General features: G+C 39.4%; 1 protein-coding gene across 1 annotated transcript in view; it reads right to left on the minus strand.

Annotated features, from left to right (window-relative positions):
- LOC122228244 (calcium-binding mitochondrial carrier protein SCaMC-1) overlaps positions 1-2327 on the minus strand; it is a 61508-nt gene extending 59181 nt beyond the window's left edge. The window contains exon 1 of the mRNA XM_042953191.1: positions 1946-2327. Coding sequence (XP_042809125.1) covers positions 1946-2128 — 183 coding nt within the window. The 5' untranslated portion in view covers positions 2129-2327. The remainder of the gene's footprint in view (positions 1-1945) is intronic.
- Between the last annotated feature and the right edge of the window lie 20464 nt (positions 2328-22791).

Genomic DNA, 22791 nt, shown 5'->3' on the forward strand with positions numbered 1-22791 from the left:
CAAAAATAAATAAATATTTTTTTAAAAAGTCAAAAAAGAGTGCTGGGAATAGTTAATAATATCTAGCATAAGCACAGGGAGTAATACTGTATATGTGTATATGTATGCATAAAATACATTTTATGCTTATGTATAATATATGTGTGTGTGTGATAGCGATAAATATATGCCATCCTATTCTATGTTTGCATTCACATAATTTTATACAACTTACTTCATAATTTGTTCATATATAAACTCTGGAAAACTAAAGGTATTTTTTATTTCTGATTTTAAGTTCTTATTTTCTTAATCAACCTTACCAGAGGTTTGTCTATTTTACTGATATTTTCAAAGAACCAACCAAAAAAGTGTATCTTTGGAAATTTAAAGCGCACATTTAAATAATTCATGGGTCTGGGGCACCTGGGTGGCTCAGTTGGTTAAGTGTCCAGCTTCAGCTCAGGTCATGATCTCGTGGTTCTTGGGTTCGAACCCCGCATTAGGCTCTGTGCTGACAGCTCAGAGCCTGGAGCCTGCTTCGGATTCTGTGTTTCCCTCCCTCTCTGCCCCTCTCCCACTCACATACACACACTCTCTCTCTCTCGCTCAAAAAAATTAAAAAATTTAAAAATTAATAAATAATTCATGGGTTAATGATGAAATCACATTGGAAATTAGAAAATACTTGGAACTAAATAACAAAAATACAAATTTGTGGGATGCAGCTAAAAAAAGTGATTAAAGGGATACTGTAGTTCAAAATTAAGTCATCAAGCATTCAACTGAAAAAATTAGAAAAAGAGCACATGAGTAAGCCCCAAGAAAGCAGAAGGAAAGACACAAATTAATGGGGAAAAAAATAACAAAGAAACCATCAGCAAAAAGTACCAAACGTTCATTCTTTCAAAGTATAAATAAGAAAAATCTTTGACAAAATTGAAGGGGGGGGTGGAGATCAATATCAGAAATGAAATTGAGCAAGTTAATGACACATAGTCAGAACTTTTTAAAAACTGTAAGTGAATATTATGAACCTTGGACAAAATAGACAGTTTTCTAAAAATTGTAACTTACTAATAAGCCTGACCTCGGTAAGAAATAGTAAACTAACGGGGGGGGGGGGGGGGGGGGGGCCTGGAACTACTAAAGACATTGAACGAGTAGCTTAAAATGTAACTGTGAAGCAGTTGTTGGCTCTTATGGTTTAATCACCTTCCCTCTTGGGATAGGGAATGTCGAAGTGTCCTCTTACGTTTCGGAGCGGTTGGCGAGGTTCCAAGTATCCCCACCTCGCTAAGGGGGCTGAACTTCAGAGGCACAATCAAAATGACTCATAGGAGTTGAAACTGCTCAGCGACAGGCCAACCCTTTAGGTCAATATATGTACTGAGGACATTAAGAAGGTCTTAAACAAGGGAATGTTGCCTCTCCTCAACAGTTAGCTGGCAGGAAACACACGGTTGGTTGGTTTTCACAAGTTCTGAAATACTAGACAAAACTAGCTGGTGTAACAAAGCAGCTTCTGAGTGTTACAAAGTGTGAGCCTTTTTTACAGAACCTGGAGCCCACGTAAGTCTGAGAACTTGAAAAACAAACAACAACAAAAACCCTAAATAAACAAAAAAACTTAATGAGAGCTAAAAAAAAAAATTCTTTATGATTAAATTTTGCAAAAAGGCAGGTGAAGGAGCCGGGATGCATTCACACAAAAGTACTGCGGTACAGACGTTTTAAATCGTTAGAGCGGGCCACAGTGTTCGCTGCGCTAACTTCCTTTGGAAAAATACCAGGAGGCTTTCAGGTGACGAGCACCGGTCCCGGGGGACCCTGGCCCCGCGCCCCATTCCCGAGCTTCGGCACCCGATTGCCGGCTGGAAGCCGCACAGTTCCGCCTTCCTTGCAGCCCGCACCCAGAATCTCCGCAGCCCTCCTGGCCCTCCCGCTGCGCCCAGCAGCCACCCACCTCCTCGCCATCCTGGCCCAGGGCGACGCCCAGGCCCTTGAGCCCCTCCTGCAGCTCGCCGATGTCCACCACGCCGTCCCCGTTGCGATCCAGCTTCTGGAAGAGGGTCTCGAAGCGCGTCGGCGGCGCCGCGTCCTGGCAGGCCGCCGCGGGCAGCACGAAGCCCCGCAGCCAACGCAGCATGGTCCCGGAGGCGCGGGGCGGCGCAGCCCAGGGGAGTCACCGGGGCGAGGACTTGGGGGGTGGCGGGTGCGACGAGGACCAGCGCCCCGGCCGCCGCCTGGCTGCGAGGAGCCCGCCGGGTGCAGGGCGCAGGAGCAAAGACCCCAACCCAGCCCGGCTTGGCGCGCAGGGAGTGGCCGCTCCAGCTGCTGCTCGGGGAGGAGCTCGCCCGGCGCCGGCCTCCCTTAGAGGCGTGGAGGGGCGGGCCTAGCGCTTCCTAGAGCGGAGCAGGAAGTGAAAGGGCTGCCTTGGGTCTCCGGAGGGGCGGTGGGACCGGGGCTGGGGAAAGGGGGGGAGGGTGGTACGGGGAGGAGGAGGTCTGCTCGCGCCCAGTGGAGCTGTCAGAGAGGCAAGTTCGAGGAGCAAGCCCCCAGAGGCTGGGGGTTTTAGCATCCGCAGGTTAAGTGCTGGGGCGGGGGGAGAGGACGTTCGAAGCTCAGGTTAACTTCACGCCCCCTTTCCCTAACAGCTTGGAGTTTCAGCAAGCTGCCCAGAGGTAGTCCTCTCTGCATGGAAAGTGAGCCATGTCGGTCGGCCCAAATATCTGACTTTTTCGTGTGGCTCCACAGATACTACACTTCCAGGCCTGTTTTCCATTAACAAAAAGGAGGAAGTTGGGTGTTTGCACACCTGGGATGGGAATTCTTTAAGAAACAGAGAAGTTAAGGGGGCGCCTGGGTGGCACAGTACTTTCAGCGCCCCACTGTTGAGTTTGGCTGAGGTCAGGATCAGACGGGTTCATGGGATGGATCCCCTGCGATGGGCTCTGCGACAACAGCACGGAGCCTGCTTCGGATCCTCTGTCTCCTGTCTCCCTCCCTCTCTGCCCCTCCCCCACTCGCTCTCTCTTCAAAATAAACATTAAAAATTTATTTAAAAAAAGAAACAAAGCTGAAAGCAATTTAAAAAAACAAACAACACCTAAAACTAATACAGTATTACATGTCAATTATGTCTCAATACAACTGGGGGTAAAAAAAAAAAAAAGGAGAAACTCAAGGGTCTTTGGCAGAAAAGATCCATGTTCATCCAGGTGGGCAGTGGTAAAAAGAGGGACTACTTTGCTCTACAGCTTAGTAAGATCTGACCCTGACAAATCATAGGGAGCATTTGCCAGTAGCACTTAGCAGGAGGACCTCAGGCCCCTCTCTTTCAAGAGGGGTACAGCTACATGGCTTAGGGCTTCCTTCATAACATGGAATAAGACAAGGAACACCGGGGATAGAGAGAAAGTGGCAGGGTCCTAATTCTTCTGCTGTGCAAACTTGGAAATGTGGCATAGCTTCTCTATCAGCCTCTCATCAGTAACATGAGAGTATGAATATCTGCCTCATAGCAACAGGGTTTTACATTGTATGGGAAAGGTCTTAATACTCTCAAGTGCCAATAAAATGAGATTCACCAATTGTAATAATTCCCTGTTCATCCACCAGCCACTTAATAGAAACTGTTGTTTCATTCCTCTTATCTGCAGGAGCTATAACTCTGTACTTATAAGGCTTTCCCCACATCCTCTGAATAACTAAACAAAGACTAGTTCTTCCAACAAAACCCAGGAACTCAGACCCAGAAATCACTTCCCCTCATGCCATTTTATATATCGAAGGCACAGGCGAATCTAGAGTTTGTAAATTGAGGACTGCCTGTTTAGTTACATCATTGTGAGACCAATCTCTTCATACTACTTCTGAATTCCAATCTTGTTATCAATTATCCTCTTCCTTTGGAAATGCCTTCTAACCACATCAAATTTTCTATCTGTCCTTAAAAACCTCTTTTAACCACCACTGTGGATACACTGTACTCGAAGAGAGGCTGCTTGAAATAGTCCTCCCAGACTTAAATGTTTTTTTCTTTTTTCTTTTTTTGTAGTAACTAGAGGAATTAACTGTCAAAACTTTGAGAAAAATTTTTTTAAACACAAAGCCTTGTACAAGAAAGTTTACAGCAGTTTTATTCATGATCATCCAAACCCAAGAACAAGCAAAGTGTCCTTAAATGAGTGAATGGATGAGCGATCTGTGTTGCATTCATACAGTGGAACACAGTGATAACAAGGAGTGTCTCACTACACCATATAACACGCTATATGGCATTCTGGAAAAGGCAAAACTATAGGGACAGAAAACAGACCAGGGTTGCCAGGGGCTGGGGCGTGGGAGGTGTTGACTATGTAACAGCATAAGGGAGCTTCTGGGGGTAAGGGAGCTGCTTAGGTTTTGATTCTGGTGGTGGTTACACAACTGTCACTTTGTTAAAATGCACAGCAGTGTATACTAAAAAGGTTTACTTTCACTCTGTGGAAATTATACCTCATTAAATCTGACTGTAATATCTGACTTAAACATAAGTAAAACAGAATAAGAATTCTTAGTTCAAAATATCACTGTGAAAATCAAAACAAGTTTGTGACTTATTACACAAAAGTATGGTTGCAGACCAGCAGCATCAATATCACTCGGGAGCTTATTAGGAAATACAGTCTCAGGACCACCTCAGAGTTGCACTTATGCAAAAGCTCCAGTGATCCTTTCCTACATCAAAGTTTGAGAAGCTTTGCTGGTATAAAGTAATGCCACTCAAAGTGCGCTTTGCACACTAGTGCCAGACTACAAGCTCTTCCCTGTTCACAACAAGTTTAGTCAGAGATTAAGAGGAAGCATCCAGAAACATTATAGCAGTTTTGATAGGTACTTTTATATTTGTTGAGTCTAATAATGACTCCTGTATTGTCTTTTTAATTTTAATTCTCTAACAAATCATTTTTACTGTATTTCACAATGGTTTATGTATCCACAATGGATTAAGAAAACACTGTTGGGGCGCCTGGGTGGCTCAGTCAGTCAAGTGTCCGACATCAGCTCAGGTCATGATCTCACGGTTCATGAGTTCGAGCCCCGCGTGGGGCTCTGTGCTGACAGCTGGGAGCCTGGAGCCTGTTTCAGATTCTGTTTCTGTCTCTCTTCCTCTCCCCTATTCACTCTCTGTCTCTCTTTCTCAAATACAAAAAATAAAACATAAAAAAAAATTTTTTAAGAAAACACTGTTACTTGGGGGACCTGGGTGGCTTAGTTGGTTAAGCGTCCAGCTTCACCTCAGGTAATGATCTCATGGTTCGTGAGTTCAAGCCCCACGTCAGGCTCTGTGCTGACAGCTCAGAACTGGAGCCTGCTTCAGATTCCATGTCTCCCTGTCTCTCTGCTCCCTGCCCCCACCCCGCCAATTGCACTCTGTCTCTCTCGAAAGAAAGAAAGAAAGAAAGAAAGAAAGAAAGAAAGAAAGAAAAAGAAAGAAAACACTGTTACCATACAGAATAAAGGTAAAATTAACAATACAACTTCCTGCATGAGAGAATAAAATTTTACACAGACATTTAAACACACGCACGAGAGACAGCATCCCTACCCATTTCTATGTTGATAATTCCCAAAGACAAGTAGCTCCGACAGAGATCAAAAGGAGAAACCCTGAACTCAGATGTCCTTAACCCAATTCATTTCTGTGGTCAGGACAGAAGTTGAGGGTTCAGCCCAATTCAGCTTGCCTCTGTATTTTTCCAGTTTCTAGCTTTCTTAAGCACTACCATCTTCCATTGGGACGACCTTCAAACTTTATAAATTTCATCTATTTTGGTCTTCAAAGACCTTTTTCAGCACCTACCTTGTAGTTAGGAAGAATCCCCTTGAATGATCATTCTAGATGTTCATAGTTTTAGCTGGTAAACAAGTTTACCCTTTTTACCTATTGGACCATGCAGTTACTGTGGGTGCTAAGAAAACCAAAGTCTCAGCCTCTCTACAAGGAATAACTCTGTGTCAAAATTCTGTTCACTGCTGTCTCAAATTTAAGGAATTACAAAGTGGGCTATGTAAGAGAATTCAATTGGTTCAGGGTAAAGCCATCACCATCACCAGAAAGCTAGTTTTATCATATGTATTTTAACCTTGAATATCCAGGTAGTCTTTAGAGAGACAAGAGTTGTTTTAAGTTTTAACTCTATCTAAGCTACGTGAATATTCCCTTGAGGTTTTCCAAGTCATGTACGAGACAGAAATCCAGATAACCAGGAGAATTCTGTGTCTTGCTCACTACCCCTCATTATCCACTACCCCTAACCACCCAAAAAAGTAAATGCAGACATGGCACTTAATTACTGGAAGTTTGACATCATTACTAAATCGTGTAAATACTTCCCATTTCAATACAGTTGTGTCAAGTTCAAACTGGCTTCAAAACCACATCCCTCACTACTTTGAAAATAACTATGTAAAAGACTGTGTTAAGAATGTCTTCAGTTTGTGAAAATTTATGTAAATTTTGTTCTGAAGGCTGATAGATTTAAAATGAAAAAAAAAAGCACATCTATTAAGGAATCAATAATTATGAAAATTAGATCAATATTCTATATATTTTTGCTTGTAAAGCCACCATCTCTCTCTCCTCCTTCCCTTCCATCCTCTCTTCCTCCCTCCCTCCCTCCCTTCCTTCATCACCAGTTAAACGTCATTAGGCGGGCTTGAGGAAAGCTGCCCAGAACGGGTCAGAGCTCAGGGAAAGAAGATGGGCAGGGCAGCAGCCTCCTGGGTTGGGAGGCTGGTTACATATAAGGGGCTTGAGCAAGTAAATAAATATATTGAGGATAGTAAGAGCTAGGCTTCCTGCTCTCAGAGAAAGGAGTTAGAAACATGCAAAAGAGAAAGCTAGAATGAACCCTACAGTGTTGCATTTGAATTAGTGGTATTGGTGCGAACGCACGGTTTTAAATATTCTTGGATACAGAAATATAAAGAGGTCTTTGTTCTCATAGGGCATACAGTTCAGTCAGAGGAAACAGGAAATAATCATACCTCTGGGGTTCTGCAGCTAGAAGTTTGGGTTGTATAAATAACAATAAAATTAAGAATCTATAAAAACAATTTAAAAAATTGCTCCCCTGGCATTTATTTTTAAAGTTATGCTGTGCAGAGGTGTCTGGGTGGCTCAGTCAGTTGGGCATCCGACTTCAGCTCAGGTCATGATCTCACAGTCTGTGAGTTCGAGCCCCACATCGGGGTCTGTGCTGACAGCTCAGAGCCTGGAGCCTGCTCTGGATTCTGTGTCTCCCTCTCTCTCTGCCCCTCCCCCGCTCATGCTCTGTCTCTCTCTCTCTGTCAAAAATAAATAAACATTAAAAAAAAATTTAGTTATGCTGTGCAGAGAGAAATTTCCAATGCACATTTTCCCATTTTAAAATGTTCATCACTAATTTAAAAAAAAAGTTTTTTTGAGAGAGAGACAGAGACAGAGCACAAGTGGGGGAGAGGCAGAAAGAGAGGGAAACACAGAATCTGAAGCAGACTCCAAGCTCTGAAGCTGTCAGCAAAGCCAGACGCAGGGCTGGAACACACACACTTGAGCTCATGACCTGAACAAAAGTCGGACGCTTAACCGACTGAGCTACCCAGGTGCCCCCATCACTCATTTTTAAAACATAAATTTTTGCTGGTTTTTTTTCTTTCATGCCTTTTTGCTATATATATGTATATATATATATATATATATATATATATATATATATGTATATATATATACATATATATATATACATATATATATATTCAAATTTTTGATGTCTTACATTAAAGTTTGCATACGTCTTTGTGATGTCTTCAAACTCATGATCACTTGTATATTTGTACTAATGTGATTGTACTTGTATCTTTGTAGTAAGTTTCAAAGAGTTTGAGAGCAATTCAATTTGCAGAAAGTTCATCTCTTGAGTACATTTTCAGTGTTGTTCTCCCAAAGAAAAAGCCAGCATTGGGGAAAATGGCCACCATGTAATGTTGCTAACATCTCAATAGAGGGTGCTGTTACCTAAAGATGAAGGACGGTCAGAGCTAAATAGAAGCTGGAGTGGGGGGAGTGAAAGCAGAAGGGGATCCAAGGAAAGGAAGAAAAGTGGGTCTTTCTTTTTTGGTCATCAATATAGTTATAGATACCTAAACTACACTAACAAAAGATACAAACTGAAATGTTATTTAAAACCTGGGTGTAACAATATACTTTCTTTCCATTAAAAAAAATACTGTCTATATCCATTCCTGCACTCTAACAAAACTAAAGTAAATCAACAGAACTATAATACATTTACCTTTAAAAGTTATTTTATATATTGCAAAAACAATGCATCACATCGGCATACTTCCTCTGTCAATAACAAAATCTAAGGTTCCTCTGGAGTCTGGAACTTTATAATCCTTGTGAATGATTTCTCAGTGACTCCATCATCTACTTAAGCCCTGAAGTAGATAATGTAACTCCAAATTAGATAATGTGCTCCAAAAAAGGCCAAAAGATGGTTAAAATTCTTTTTGTAACCCTTGACATCTTCTGCTGCCAAAGTGTACCACTTTTTTTTTTTTTCATGTTTCTCACTGCCTTTGATCAGGTCTTTATTCAAAATTAGCTGTCCAAAATGATTTGACTTTTATGGAATTTTTTTTAAGTGTCCCACTTTTTAAAGTTGTTACAGTATTGATACATTTTTGTTGTTGTTGATTTTACTTAACCCTTCCTTTTTATGACTGTACAGCTTCAAAGGTCTCCTAGATGTTGGCTCTATATAAGGCACTATAATACTTGTGTGTGTATATACAATAAATTTATAGTCATATTAAAACTTAATTTTTATATTTTCTGTTTTCAAAACAATTTTTTTTACCAAGACACCTTAGAAGTCTATCAGGAAATAGCGTTTGGAGAGTCAAAATGCCAGAAATCCCACTTGCGTTAACTTAGCAATAGGAGAAAGGACTACAGCTGGAGCTGGGGTGAAATGAGAACCCCGAATTGGAGTAGCCTTGAGATTCTCTCACGTTCTCTGCTCCCATCTGAGCTCTTGTTTCCATCTTTTCCCACAGTTCACCTCTGTGCTCTACACGTGGTAGAAAGCATGCTTGCAACAGCTCTCAGTTTTATGTCATGCCCCCTCAGGCGCCAGAGAGAATCTTTGCTAACACTCTCTGATACAAAGTCTCCAAGTCTTCATGCCGGACTCCTCTTGGGGTTAGGCGCTCACTGCTGGAATAATTAGCCATGGTCCCAGGATTATGTCAATGCTCTGCAGTTCCCAGGGAAACCAGATAAAAGGAAAGGGGAGAAGGGCATTTTCTGGAAGAGGATATAGATGTACAGATAGAGTTTCTTTATTAAATGTAATTGCTTTGGGCTTCAGTATATCAGATTCTATCTAATTTGTCAAACATCCAAAAGTCAGTTCCACTTAAAAACAAATCAGATAAAAACAATAAAGTATCTCTGAAACTATTATTCAAGTCAACGACAAGATGAGATTCAATTAACAAAAGCTAAATTCATACTCAACATATAGGAACACAAATTTTATATAAGGTAATGCAGAATGAACAGGCAGTTAAGTAGAATTTTAGATTAAGATACCAAGACCACTGATAACCTATTTCAAAATGATATGCACGACCATAATGCAGAATTTTCAAAGGAAGTCATGGTGGTAAGTGAGAACCCTCACCGATACTGAGGGTAAAAGGGATTGCATTAGAAGAGGATATTTGGAAAGAGCTGCTGCTGCATTGAGTCCCCTCCTCTACCCAGCCCCACCTTCCACCTGGGGGAAGAGGTACGTGCCCCTCATCTCCAGCTTAGAGCAAAGAGCTTTAGTGAGACTCCCTGAAAATCTGACACGAGTTTTGAGGACTGATGGACTGTGGACAGAGTTACGGTTACAGAATGTTTGCTGACTGTTATCACCAATAAAGTGAAAGAGAAGTTGCTGCCTTAGGAAAGTTACACAGTCTGTTGAAACAAAGAATGTATGAATGTTTCTTCTGTATCAGATGTGAGCTGTGCAAGGTGCCCCAGGGAAGGACTGTGTTGTCTTGGGTCCTGTCTAAAAGGGCTGAAGGGCTGTCTAAATTCAGAGATAAACTTCAGCAGGAAAAAAAAAGTAGAGGCATCATCAGTTGTGTAGAGATGAAGGAAGGAAATATAACTGACCAGCCAGGGAGAGTGCATGATACCCAACAAGAAACTACAGAATAGAGTTTCCTAGTGACTGGGTGGGATAGGAAGTCTCCACGGAAGCCACGAAAGAGCCCCATTAAAGAAAGATGTCAGGGCAGGGAACTCAGTGCAGCTCCTGTCAGCATGTTAGTCACAGAAGAACCGGCCTCCTGGCCTTTTCCTCTCCTTTCTATCCTGTTCACAGGCTAGAGAAAGAATCCTGGAAGGGGAAAAGAGAGAAGCCAAACACGCCCAGCCCCCTCATTGCAGAAGGCCTTAGCAAAGGCAGAGGGAGAAGTTCTTTACCTTCGAGATCGCAGTTGTGATGACTGCACTGCACCCAGCATATTAATTATTTTTTTGAAGAACCTTTTGTTAACTGAAGCAATCAGGAAAGCTGTGGGACTTGCCCCAAATTTCATGTAGAGCAAGAACCAGCCCCACACGAAATAAAGTCAAAGTGACTCTGGGAAACACAGTTAAATGGCTTAGTAATTCCATCCCATAAGTTATGTTTGTTTTCCTACTTAAAATACTCAGCTGCAAGGGTCTTAGTAAATATAGAGATATTTAAGAGAAATGAATGAATACAGCTGTTAGAGTAACATCCTAAATTCCAGATAATCTACTTACATTATTCTCATTTAAGTCTCCTAACAATCTTCCAAAGTAGGAATTAATGACCCCCCCTTTTCAATATTTATTTAGAGTGTGTGTATGTGTGTATGTGAGCGGGGGAGGGGCAGAGGGAGAGGGGAGAGATAAAGAGAGAGAGAGAGAATCCCAAGCAGGCTCCACACTGTTAGTGCAGAGCCTGACCTGGGGCTCAAACCATGAACCATGAGCTCATGACCTTAACTGAGATCAAGAGTCAAATGCTTAGCCGACTGAGCCACCCAGGTGTTCCAAAACCCTTTTTTTACATATGTGAAAACTATCAGCAAGATTGAGTGACTTTCTGACAGATACCAAATGTTTTCACTCATGTGGATCCTGAGAAACTCAACAGAAGACCAGGGGGGAGGGGAAGGGAAAATAAAAATTACAGAGAGGGAAGGAGGCAAACCATAAGAGACTCTTAAATACTGAAAACAAACTGAGGGTTGATGGGGGGTGAGGGGGAGGAGAAAGTGGGTGATGGGCATTGAGGAAGGCACCTGTTGGGATGAGCACTGAATGTTGTATGGAAACCAATTTGACAATAAATTTCATTAAAAAAAAAAAAAGATTGAGTGACTTTTCCAAATGACAGTCATGATTCATGTTCCTATAGATCTGGTCCCAACAACCATGTCCTTTCTAAACACCACCTTAGTTCCCAGGTCCTTCCTAGACATTTTTAATTTCCAGCAAACTTACCTAAAATCTCTGAACTCCGGTTTCTTTGTGGACAAGTCTGGATTAGTAATACTTTTTCTGCCTTTCTCTAAGGGATATTGGAAGAATCGTGAGATAATACACTATAAAGCACTTCATTAATTCCAAAATATTGTTACTGGAGGAGGAGAGCAATATCTTATCATCCCTTCTTCTGCAGACAGAAGAATTATCTTGGAGGCAACCATATTTTGTTTGGGACCGTACATCATCATCACAAATTGGGATATACTACAGCACTAAAAGCCATTATATCCTCTCTGAAAAAATTCAAACCAGAAATGCTTGCTTAAAAAATAAGTTTATTGGTCTAAAAGCCTAACACTGCTACCAATAAAAACCCAAAGTAGAAAATGGAGACCATTCTTTTTTATTTTATCATTGAATTAAAAACATGTATTTGGGTTATACAAATCATCATCAATCTAATTATGACTTGCCTGCAGTAATCCAGAGTGCACATGAATGAATGGAGTAAGGCTGGCCGTGATGTGCACCTGTCTGAATTTTCTTTAGCCAAATTTATTTGTTAAATCTCGGAAGAACTTCCCACTGCCCACGCAACATCTTGCACAGACTTCTTGGTTGCTTTTTTTTTTTTCCTTTGTGACCTGATAGGGTGAGTATATATATACAATATTATGAGCACTTTTTTACCAAACTCTTCCTAGAACAAAGGTTATTTATGAGACAAGACGTGATGGCTGAGAAATCAACTATAATAAAATTACTAAGTTTTAAAAAATGGATTAAAATATGCCTGTTTTATTCTTATATTTTTATTGTTTAAATGCTTTTGAAGGCATTTAATCTTAAAAACAAAGGAGCTTCATTAGCCACCTATGTTGTATTAGAATTTTTTCAGCCACCTTAAAATTCTCTCCTTTATAGGGGCACCTGACTGGCTCAGTTGGTGGAGCGTGCAACTCTTGATCTCGGGGTTGTAGGTTTGAGTCCCACATCGGGTGTGAAGATTACTTAAAAAATAAAATCTTAAAAAAAATTTTTGGGGAGCCTGTGTGGCTCAGTCGGTTAAGCGTACAACTTCAGCTCAGGTCATAATCTCACAGTTCGTGGGTTCAAGCCCCACATCAGGCTCTGTGCTGACAGATCCTGGAGCCTGCTTCAGATTCTCTGTCCCTGCTCTCTGCTCCTCCCCCACTCATGCTCTGTCTCTCTCTTTCTCTCAAAAACAGATAAACATTTTTTAAAAAAGAAAAAAAATTCTCTCCTTTATAATTTCTCTCATTATTTTTAAATGACTTTTGTAATTTCATTTTTTTTAATGTTTATTTATTTTGGAGAGAGAGCACAAGCAGGGGAGGGGCCAATAGACAGAGGGGGACAGAGGGTCCAAAGCAGTCTCCACCCTGACAGCTGAGAGCCTGATGCAGTGCCCAAACCCACAGACTGTAAGATTATAACCTGAGCTGAAGTCGGACGCTCAATGGACAGAGCCACCCAGGAGCCCTGCAATTTCATTTCTGATTATAAAACTGATACGCATTTGTTGTATGAAAAATATAGAAAATCACAGAGGAAAATATACTCATGATCTCACTGTCCAGAGATTTAATTTAGATATAGTAAACTCTATCTCTCTCCCACCCGCACCAACTCTGCTTTCTATGTCTGCTTTATTGCATATTTCTTCTTTAATAAAATAATCTCAAATTACATATAATATTTTGAGTACTGCTTTTGCTAGATGATTTAGTATAAACATCTTCCCATGTCATTAATATTCTCCTATATCAACATTTCAAAGAACTGCTTAATGTTGTAATGTGTTATAGATTTAAACTAAGATTTCATGAATACATATTCATTACAATTCTTTGCTATTATAAACAATAGAAAATATAAACACTCCAGTAGATAAATCTTTTTTAATATCTATGATAATTTCCTTAGGATAAATTTCTAGAAGTAAAATTGCTCAGTTATGGCTTTTTCTTCTGCTGCTAAGTATTGTCAAATTGCCCTCCAGTAAGTTTGGACTAATACACACTTCCACAGGTAGTGTATGAAAGTGCTTTATTTAATTAAAAGATGCAAGTGCTTTATTTAATTAAAAATGCAATTAAATATTAGAATATTATCAACTTTCTCAAATTTTTTTAATTTTTATTTTTCTAGAGAGAGTGTGTAAGTCAGGGAGATGGGCAGAGGGAGTGGGAGAGAGAGAGGGAGAGAGAATCCTAAGCAGGCTCCACACAAAGCGTGGAGCTTGATCCCACAACCTGGGATCATGATCTGAGCTGAAATCAAGAGTCAGACACTCAACAGACTGACTCACCCAGGTTCCCTTTCAGAAACTTTCTCAATTTAAGAGATGAAAATGGTGTCTTAATTTAATATGCAATACTTTGAATGGTAGTGTTTCCACTTTTACATTAAGATATGACCTATTCCAGCTAACTTTTTGTGAATTGTGAAAGGTAGGAGGATCAAAGTTCGTATTACTCCATATGGACATCCAGTTGTCCCAGAGTCATTTGTTGAAAACACTATCCTTTCCCCCCATTGGATACCTTGGCACTTCTATCAAAATTCAATTGACCACATATGCACGGGTCTGTTCCTGGGCTCCCCAGTTTGTTTCATTAATCTGAATGCCTATCCTTATGCCAATCCCATCCTGTCTTGTTACTGTAGCTTTACAGTCGTCTTAAAATCAAGTAGTATAAATCCTCAAACTCTGTTCTTCAAAATTATTCAGGATGGTCTGTTATCAAATGGAGTGAAATTTCTGATTTCACTGCACTGAGATCAGAGAACATACTATGTATGATTTTAATCCTTTTTAATTTATTGAGGTTATTTTATGACCTAGCATATGGTTTATTCTGGAGAATGTTTCATGTGCACTTAAGAAGAAGGTATAGCCTCCTACTGTTGGGTAGAGTGTTCCATATATATTAGGTCTAATATATATTAGTGTATAGTGTTCCTCAAATGTTTTATTTCCTGTTGATCTTCTGCTTAGTTGTTACATCCTTTATGAAAATGAGACTATTACAGTGTCTAAATATTATTATTAATTGTCTCCTTTCAATTGTCAGTTTTTTCTTCAAATCTTTTGGGGCCCTGTTGTAAGGTGCATATATGTTTTTGATTATTATAACTTCCTGATGGATTAACCTATTTATTATTATAAATGTCCCTTTTTATCTCTAGTAACATTTTTTTTGTTTTGAAGTCTATGTTGTCTGATATTAGTATAATCATGCTAGCTTTATAATCATTATTTACAGGATATATCTTTTTCCATCTTTGCATTCACTTGATCTTAGCCAAAAGGCCAAGAAGCAATCCATTTCTTTACTTTCAACCTAGCTGTTATCTTTTGATCGAAAGCATATCTCCTTGTAAACAGTATATAGTCAGATTTTTTTTAAAAAAAAAAGCCCTATGAAAGATTTTTCTTTCATTCACTGACTACTCAACAAGAGTCTCACATTAGGATACTTTATGTTACTCTAACAAATACATCCAAAACTGTAATTGCTCAAACTCAAAAGTAGTTATTTCTCATTCATATAATAGTACTATACAGGTCTTCCAGGTCACAGATAGCTCTCCTCCATGCAGAGTTTCAGGAAATCTCCCTTCAGGTCCAGAAATTGAACACGTCACTTCTGTTCACATTCCATTGGAAAGAACTTAGTCACATGTATACCGTAACTGCAAGGGATGCTGAGAAATGTTTAGCTGCATTCCCACAAAAAGGGGGAGATTGAATATTTTGTGGGAGCTAGACATCTCTAACTCAATACTATGCATAAACTTGAGAAAAAATTTTCCTCTGGAAGGTTCAATAATCTGGCATTAACTGTCCAATTTACAAGCAAAAATCCAAAGGAACTTCTATTAAAAGAAAAAGCATTAAGCAACATATGTTGTTGCAAAAGCAAATTCATAGTAGGCTAAAGTACCGTGATGCCCTAAAAATTTATTAGACGCCCACAAAAATTAGGGTAAGCTTATCTATCTAGGATCACCTGTATAAGCTGTTCACACGCAATCTTCTACATCACCTTCTGTTTCATAATGTGTCTGTTGCACCACTACTTCATGGTATATTTACACTATCCATTCCTGGTGAGGTTTTTGTCTTTCCTCTGACATAATCTACTTTCTAATGGCATACTGTTCTCTTTATCTGACTTTTCTACTGATAAGGGAAAATTTGATATTTTCAGACAGTCTTGTCTTCTTAACAAAAGTCTTCTTTTAGTCATTCACAGAACTCATAGCTTTTATAGAAGCAAGGAACTTTTTATAACCCTCTCTTTCTGCTATGTCCAGTGATTATAGTTCTTTTAAAGGAGATACAGAAAGAATATGTCAGGTTGGAAATTCTTTCCCTTCTCTTAAGGATTGTCTGATTACAGATCAACTATCTTTGTTAAGAAAAAGATTATGCTGAGGCTGGTGTGTATTCTAACAGAATAATACCACTGTTCTAAGAGGCCAGTTTCTACTATAAGCAGCAAAGAAAATGAGCTACACTAATTGCTTATAGGAAAATCACACCAATGACAGTTTTTCCTTGTCTTTCCAGTAGTAAGTCTGAGAATCCCACCCCAACATGTATTACTCTCAATATTAGGATTTAACAAGAAGCCCAACTTGTTCCCCATTTCCCTCTTGAGTTTACCAATATCACTATCATCAATATTATTACTGTAATTAATATCATCATCATTATTATAATTACAAAATGGGCAGCAAACCAAATTACCTAGTGAAAATATTTCACACCAACTCCACGGCAGTGAGACAACGTCCTTATCTATTCCTAAAAAGTTTGTGCATTCCACCTTACCTTCAATTTTTCTAAGTGAGCAAAGAGAGGTAAGACATCAGAGTTTGAAGTATGGGACCAGTTCAGTAGGTTCTCAATGAGAATAATACCATCTCCTAGGGAGCTCTTAGGGATCAAGTTAGAAATTTGTGGAGGTATTTTAAAAACAATTTGTAAATAAAAGTTTAACTTTAGAATAGTTTTAGACTTGCAGGAAAATTGTGAATACAGAGAATTTCCAGGTACCCCTTGCCCAGCATTCCCCTATTATTAACATCTTAAATTAGTGTGATGTATTTGTCACAATTAATTAATACTGATACATTATTAACCAAAATCCATACTTTATTCAGATTTCCTTAGTTTTTAACATACTGCCTCTTTTCTTTTCCAAAATTGCACCCCAGATACCACTTTACATTTAATCATCATGTCTCCTTAGACTCCTCCTTGCTTGGCTGTGACAGTGTCTCAGACTCTCCTTGTGTTTGATGACCTTGACAGTTCTGAGGAGTACTGATGAAGGACTTTGTAAAATGTCTCTCAAGTGAGACTTCTCTGATGTTTTTCTCATGATTATGGGATTATGGGGTTTTGGAAGGAAGAAACAGAGGTAAAGAGCCATTCTCATAACATTATGTCAATAGTATATATTATCAATATAACTTGGCCCATATTGACTTTACCTGGCTGGGGCATGTTTGTTAGATTTCTCCAATAAACCTACTCTTTTTCCAAACCCTTTCCATATTGTACTCTTTGGAAGTTACTATGCCTACACCACACTTAGTGAGTGGAGAGTTGAAGGAGAAGTATCTACATTATTATTTAGAATTCTGCACAGGATATCTGTCTATTCTCTCCCATTGATTTATTTATTCGATCATTTGTTTACATCAGTACAGACTTACAGATATTTATTTTATATGTTGGGTTATAATTCAACACTCCTTCATTAATTTCATTGCTCAAATTGTTCCACTTTTGCTGATCGGGAGCTCTTTCAGCTAACTCCTGTGTCCCTTTTACATATCACCATTAATGTGTGTATGTGTGTGGGTTTTGGTTTTGAATTTATGATCACTTCCTTACTTTCTGGCACTACAAGATGCTTCAAGCTCATCATATATATATTTACTTCCTCAGTCCTAGAATCAATTATTTCTCCAAGGAGTCTTTTATTAGAGAATATCACAAACCAAGATCTGGGCATTAGGTGTGCTGGTTGCCACTGGAGTGTTCTTTTAGGTGTTATTCTCTCAACTGACTAAAGAAATATGTGTATAATAACCTGTGTAAAATACACCTAACTACAAAAAATCCCCTATATGTGACCATCTATATCTATATTTTGAGATAAACATGAGTTCTTACTGATGTCTCCAACACTATTCCTCACCACATGGATCATTCCAGCCTCCTGCTCTTGTTTATCTGTAACCACCCCCACCCCTAGCAGTGAGAAACCTGGCTCCCACCATCTGCCATCATTCGTGTAATTTAGCTCTTATTTCAAAATCTCAATTACAAAGAAAATCATCTAAATATTCAATTGGATATATTTTGTCTTACTTAGAGTTCTGGGTTCCATTGGAATGAGGTAGAAACTAAATTCTGAATTGCACTATTTCTTCTAGAAACCAGAGAAATAGGAGGAGAAAGAAAAATCCCTCAAACTACATTTCAGTGAATACAGGAGACAGGGAAAATCTGAAAACTCAAAACTGGGCATAAGCACTACCAAAGGTAGGGTCGCTAAGAAGCCTGCATAGGAGTTTGTGATGCATGTCTTAGAGAAGAACAGAGGGCCCGGCAGTGGAAGATCTCAGAGATTTCCACAAATGTTACATTCTATAAGGAGAGGATCCTATGTGGAAAAGAAACCATTGTGAACAAGACTGAAGTCTGACAGGATACCAGTGGAGAAGGGCAAAGAGAAATGCTCAGAAAATGCTGGAAGACGGAACCCTGAAGGGGCAGATTTCACAAAGTTCCCACCAACTTTGAAAAGTACATCCTCCTGGAAGGTGATTACTGTGTTTCTTGGTAATGGCAACATACAAAGAATCTGTGGAAGTCCAGGGTCCCTAAACTAGGCTGGGTCCCGAGAACCATGGGAGATAGGACTATATCCACAAAGGCAGCTGTTTTGTTTCCCTGAACTATGAAGCTTGGAAAGCTATCCTGGCTTCCCAACAAACTCCACAGAAACTTCTAATTCTAATCCAGAAATTTCCATCTCATTCAACTATGATTAATAAAAATGAATATGCTCAGCATCTAGACTAAGGCAGTATAAGAAAAAAATAGAGTACCAATTTTCCTATAAATAAAAACTCCCACACACAAAATGCCTACTGCAGGTAGATGAAAACTCTAAGCTAATATTCCTATATATATATTTTAAAAAGAAAAAATATAACAGAGCAATTACAACTGTGAAGGAAGACCATAAAACAGACATAAAAAAATGGAAAAGGGATAGCCAAACAATGAAGATTATGACTAGATAACATGAAAATGTGAAGTGGGAAATGACATAACTCAAGAAAGCAACAAAAGAGAAAAACAGTTTGGAGTTTTAATTTGAAGCCAGTGTTAAATCAATGAAGAGTTTTATGAATGCTTTCAAGATTTATCTTTGGTTTTTGGTGGTTTCGCTGTTATGTGCTCAGGTATAGTTTGTATTTATCTTGCTTAAAGTTCCCTGACCTTCAGTCTACCTCTATTTTTCATGACCATTGTTCCTTCAAATATTTTTTTTTATATCCTACTTTCTCTCTCCTCTTCTCCTGGGCTTTAATTGCATGTATGTTAGATCTTTCAATATTATGTCACAGACCACTGAAGCTCATCTGTCCACCAATTATTTTTTCTGTTCTTCAAAGTAGATCATGGCTACTGACCTATCTTTAGCTCTTCCTTCAGTCATCTCTAATTTGCCATTAACTGCATCCAGTTCATCTTTTTCCAGACATTTTTCAGTGCTATAATTTCAATTTAGTTCTTTCATAGTTTTCATTTCTCTGCCAAAATTCTCCATCTTTGACGTCCTTAAATCCTTTAATTTATTTATAGTAGCTGTCCTCTGTTAATTCCAACACTTATGTCGCCTGTGAGTCTGCTTCTATACGCAAGTTTTTCCTCTTGATTATGAATGATCCTTTCCTGCTTCTTTACCTGCAGTGTTTTTTTGTATTTTGTTTTTTGGTATACTGGTCATTACTGATAATACATTTATGCAATTCTGGATTTTGTTCTGTCTGCTAAAAAATGATGTGTTTTTGGGGTGCCTGGGTGGCTCAGTAGGTTAAGCGTCTGGCTTCAGCTCAGGTCATGATCTCACAGTCCGTGAGTTCAAGACCCACGTCAGGCTTTTAGCCCCACGACAGCTCAGAGGCTGGAGCCTGCTTTGGATTCTGTGTCTTCCTCTGTCTCTGCCCCTCCCCTGCTCATGCTCTGTCTCTCTCTGTCTCAAAAATAAATAAAAAAATTTTAAAAAATGATGCATTTTGTTCTGATGATTTAAAATTATTGTCAGATAACCTTGATCCTGTCTATGGGGACCAGTCTTTACATTTTGTTAGGGGAGGTTTATTTTAGCCCTTAGTCCTAAAGTTCCAGGCTTACTTTTAAGGCACAGCTCTTTGGGGATTTTAATGTGAAGTCCAAGGAGTTTATCCAAACCCTGTCAACTTGGCAAGATTTGAATTTCAAACTCCTAGACTTTCTTCAAACTTTACAGATTTCCTGACTGGAAATGTTATAAACAAAAATTTGTCTTGGAACAAATGATAAGCTGCTTAGCCTCATTCTGTCTCATGTAGTATTGTTCTAAGAGGCTGAGACAGTCCCCCAAGACTTAAGATCATTATACTATTGGGGAAAAAGCATTAATTTTTTTATCAGAAGAACTCAATTTGAATTACTGTGTCCTCTTGGATAAATTACCTGAGTCTGTCTCATCTGTAAAACAGTGGTGATCTATTTTATAGAAATCTTCAGAGAATTAAATGAGACAAAGTATATAAAAAACCTGGTGGGGCTGCAATAAATTGCAATGACCTTATAGTTTACAAAGAAGCAAAAATTACAAAGAAACATGTTTAGTCTATTTAGAGTCAAAACTTAGTTATTTGTGATAAGTGAGCTCAGACTAACAATTTATTTCCCTCAGTCTTTGGGACATTTTAGGACCTCTGTCCAAACTAACTGCTGTCTTGATACATGAGAAGAAACAAAAGAAAAACAGGGGGCCCCTAAGCCCAAGACTTAGACCTCAGCTGGAAAGAACCTTGCAGAAGCTGAAAGAGACACAAAGGTCAGGCTTGAATACTCTGCCGGCAGAGCAGTCCTGATGACACTGGGACCTTCAGAGTGCTCTGACTCCAGTACAGGTCTCCCCTGGGAACACCAGACTCCTTCCTTGCTAGACAACAGCATACCAGGGGGAGACCACCTTTGTACATTATATAAATGATCTGGATTGTAACCAACATTACAGTTTCCTATTTTTGAAGTCTAAGCATATCTTACAAAGTCCACATGTATTCTCTCCAAACTGAATGGATTAATAAACTAAGGCTATTTATAATGGCTGTTCATATATTATGAAGCAGTTTCATATCCCTTATCTCATTTGGTTCTGACAACAATCTTGTAAATAAGGTTTACAAAAGGCAATATTATTGTCCCCACTTTAAAAATACAGAAACTGAGACTCCAAGATTAACTGACCGTCCACAAATTTCAAATACAATGAACGCTAAAGACAGAACTGGAGGTCTTTCTGAATCAAAGTATCCTTACTCTCTACCTTACCACAAACATACTATTTACCCTAAAAATTATAATATTCTCACATAAAGCTCGTGGTTTTTAGAATACTTTCACATCCATCATCTCATTTGAGCTTCATAATAGCAGGCAATGGTCACACAGGAAAAGGATATGAGACCTTGGATCTAGATTGGGTAAAGGGCCAGAACTGTGACTTGTGCATAAAATTGTAAACCTCACAGGGCTGTATTTGAAGATGCAGAGACAGGTTCAACTTATACCTATCTCTCTGAGATAAAGTCAGAAGTTTAAGAGGAGAAAGATTTTCTACAAGCACAGTAGGTCCCAGGTAGTTAGCTGAAGCACAGGACTGGTCTCTTCCCAGCTGCCAGAGCAGAGGGGAGCTACATAGGCAGACTACTCCCTCATGTTGCACCACTCCCATGGTGGTACATGGTGGATAGCTGTCAGCTTAGAGAACTATTGTGTAAATGCTAAGACTTCTGTTGCTCTTTAGACACCTGGCTTAGCATAGTACCTGGCACATACATGTTGAACTATAAACCGAATGTGAGCCCTGGTGGGAGCCTGGTGTTATTGGGGAAAATATTTTAGTTGTTCTGCTAGTCATTCTGCCAGTCTGGACTCCTTTTGTTCTGGGGCACAGTGAGACCACTCATACAAGGCCAATGATCACTTGACAACATGTAAGGTGGGATTAGAACATGGCAGAGATGGACACTCTAAGAACAGCTTCAGGGAAAGTTCACTACTCCATTTCTATCAGTCCACCATGATCATCCTTAAGGATACCCATTCCTATATGAAAAATGGAGGTAAAGAAGTGTGCACTGATTAGTGGATTCATTAGTTCCCTCTACAATTAAAGTGCTTTATTCAAGATTTTTTCTACACACCTGCAACAGATTAATTACTATCTGAAAATTGATCATTGAGAAAATTATACACTAATCTAGAAATGAGAGGAATAGAAATAGTCTGTTTCCTGAAATATTATGAACCCTGAGAACCCACAGATGCTTGTTGGTTTTTGCAAGGATTAAAACCAGCCTTCAGAATGTTATGTTTAACATGCTGGGATTTTCTCAACTGCTCTCTCCAAAGCGAATAGATTAATAAACTGGTTTTTGAATATGCAGTCTGGGCAACAGAATATCCAGAAGTTCTGCGCTGCCCTCAGGAACACAGGGTTTGCATGCAGCTAGAGAAATGAGTGCTCTACAAGAGGCCTCTGGGGATCTGAGGGCTTACTGTTTTGCTGCAGTGGACTGCCAACTAAATTTCTGAAAGGCCTCTGTGATTTCTGGAGAGTCCTTTACCTTTCTGTGTGAAGTCCAGAGATTTATTGGGGTCAAAAATTCAATAGGCACTTATCCCAAGTGTCTCCAGATCATCACTTCTGCTATGGTCCTTCTTTATCTTTAATTCATCATACTAAGTGTTTTCTATAACCCACTCTAACCTATCCAAAAATCTTAGTTATATGGTGTAACATGCTACTAACCCTCTGGAGACCATGAATTTCACTAGTTTGTATCACAGTTCTGCAAGGTAACCCACAAAGGGTGTGATCTTTAAGCTCTAACGGTATCTGAAAAACTACGCAGAGGGTGCC

The sequence above is a fragment of the Panthera leo genome, chromosome C1, assembly GCF_018350215.1.
Source record: "Panthera leo isolate Ple1 chromosome C1, P.leo_Ple1_pat1.1, whole genome shotgun sequence".
Classification (NCBI taxonomy): Eukaryota; Metazoa; Chordata; class Mammalia; order Carnivora; family Felidae; genus Panthera; species Panthera leo.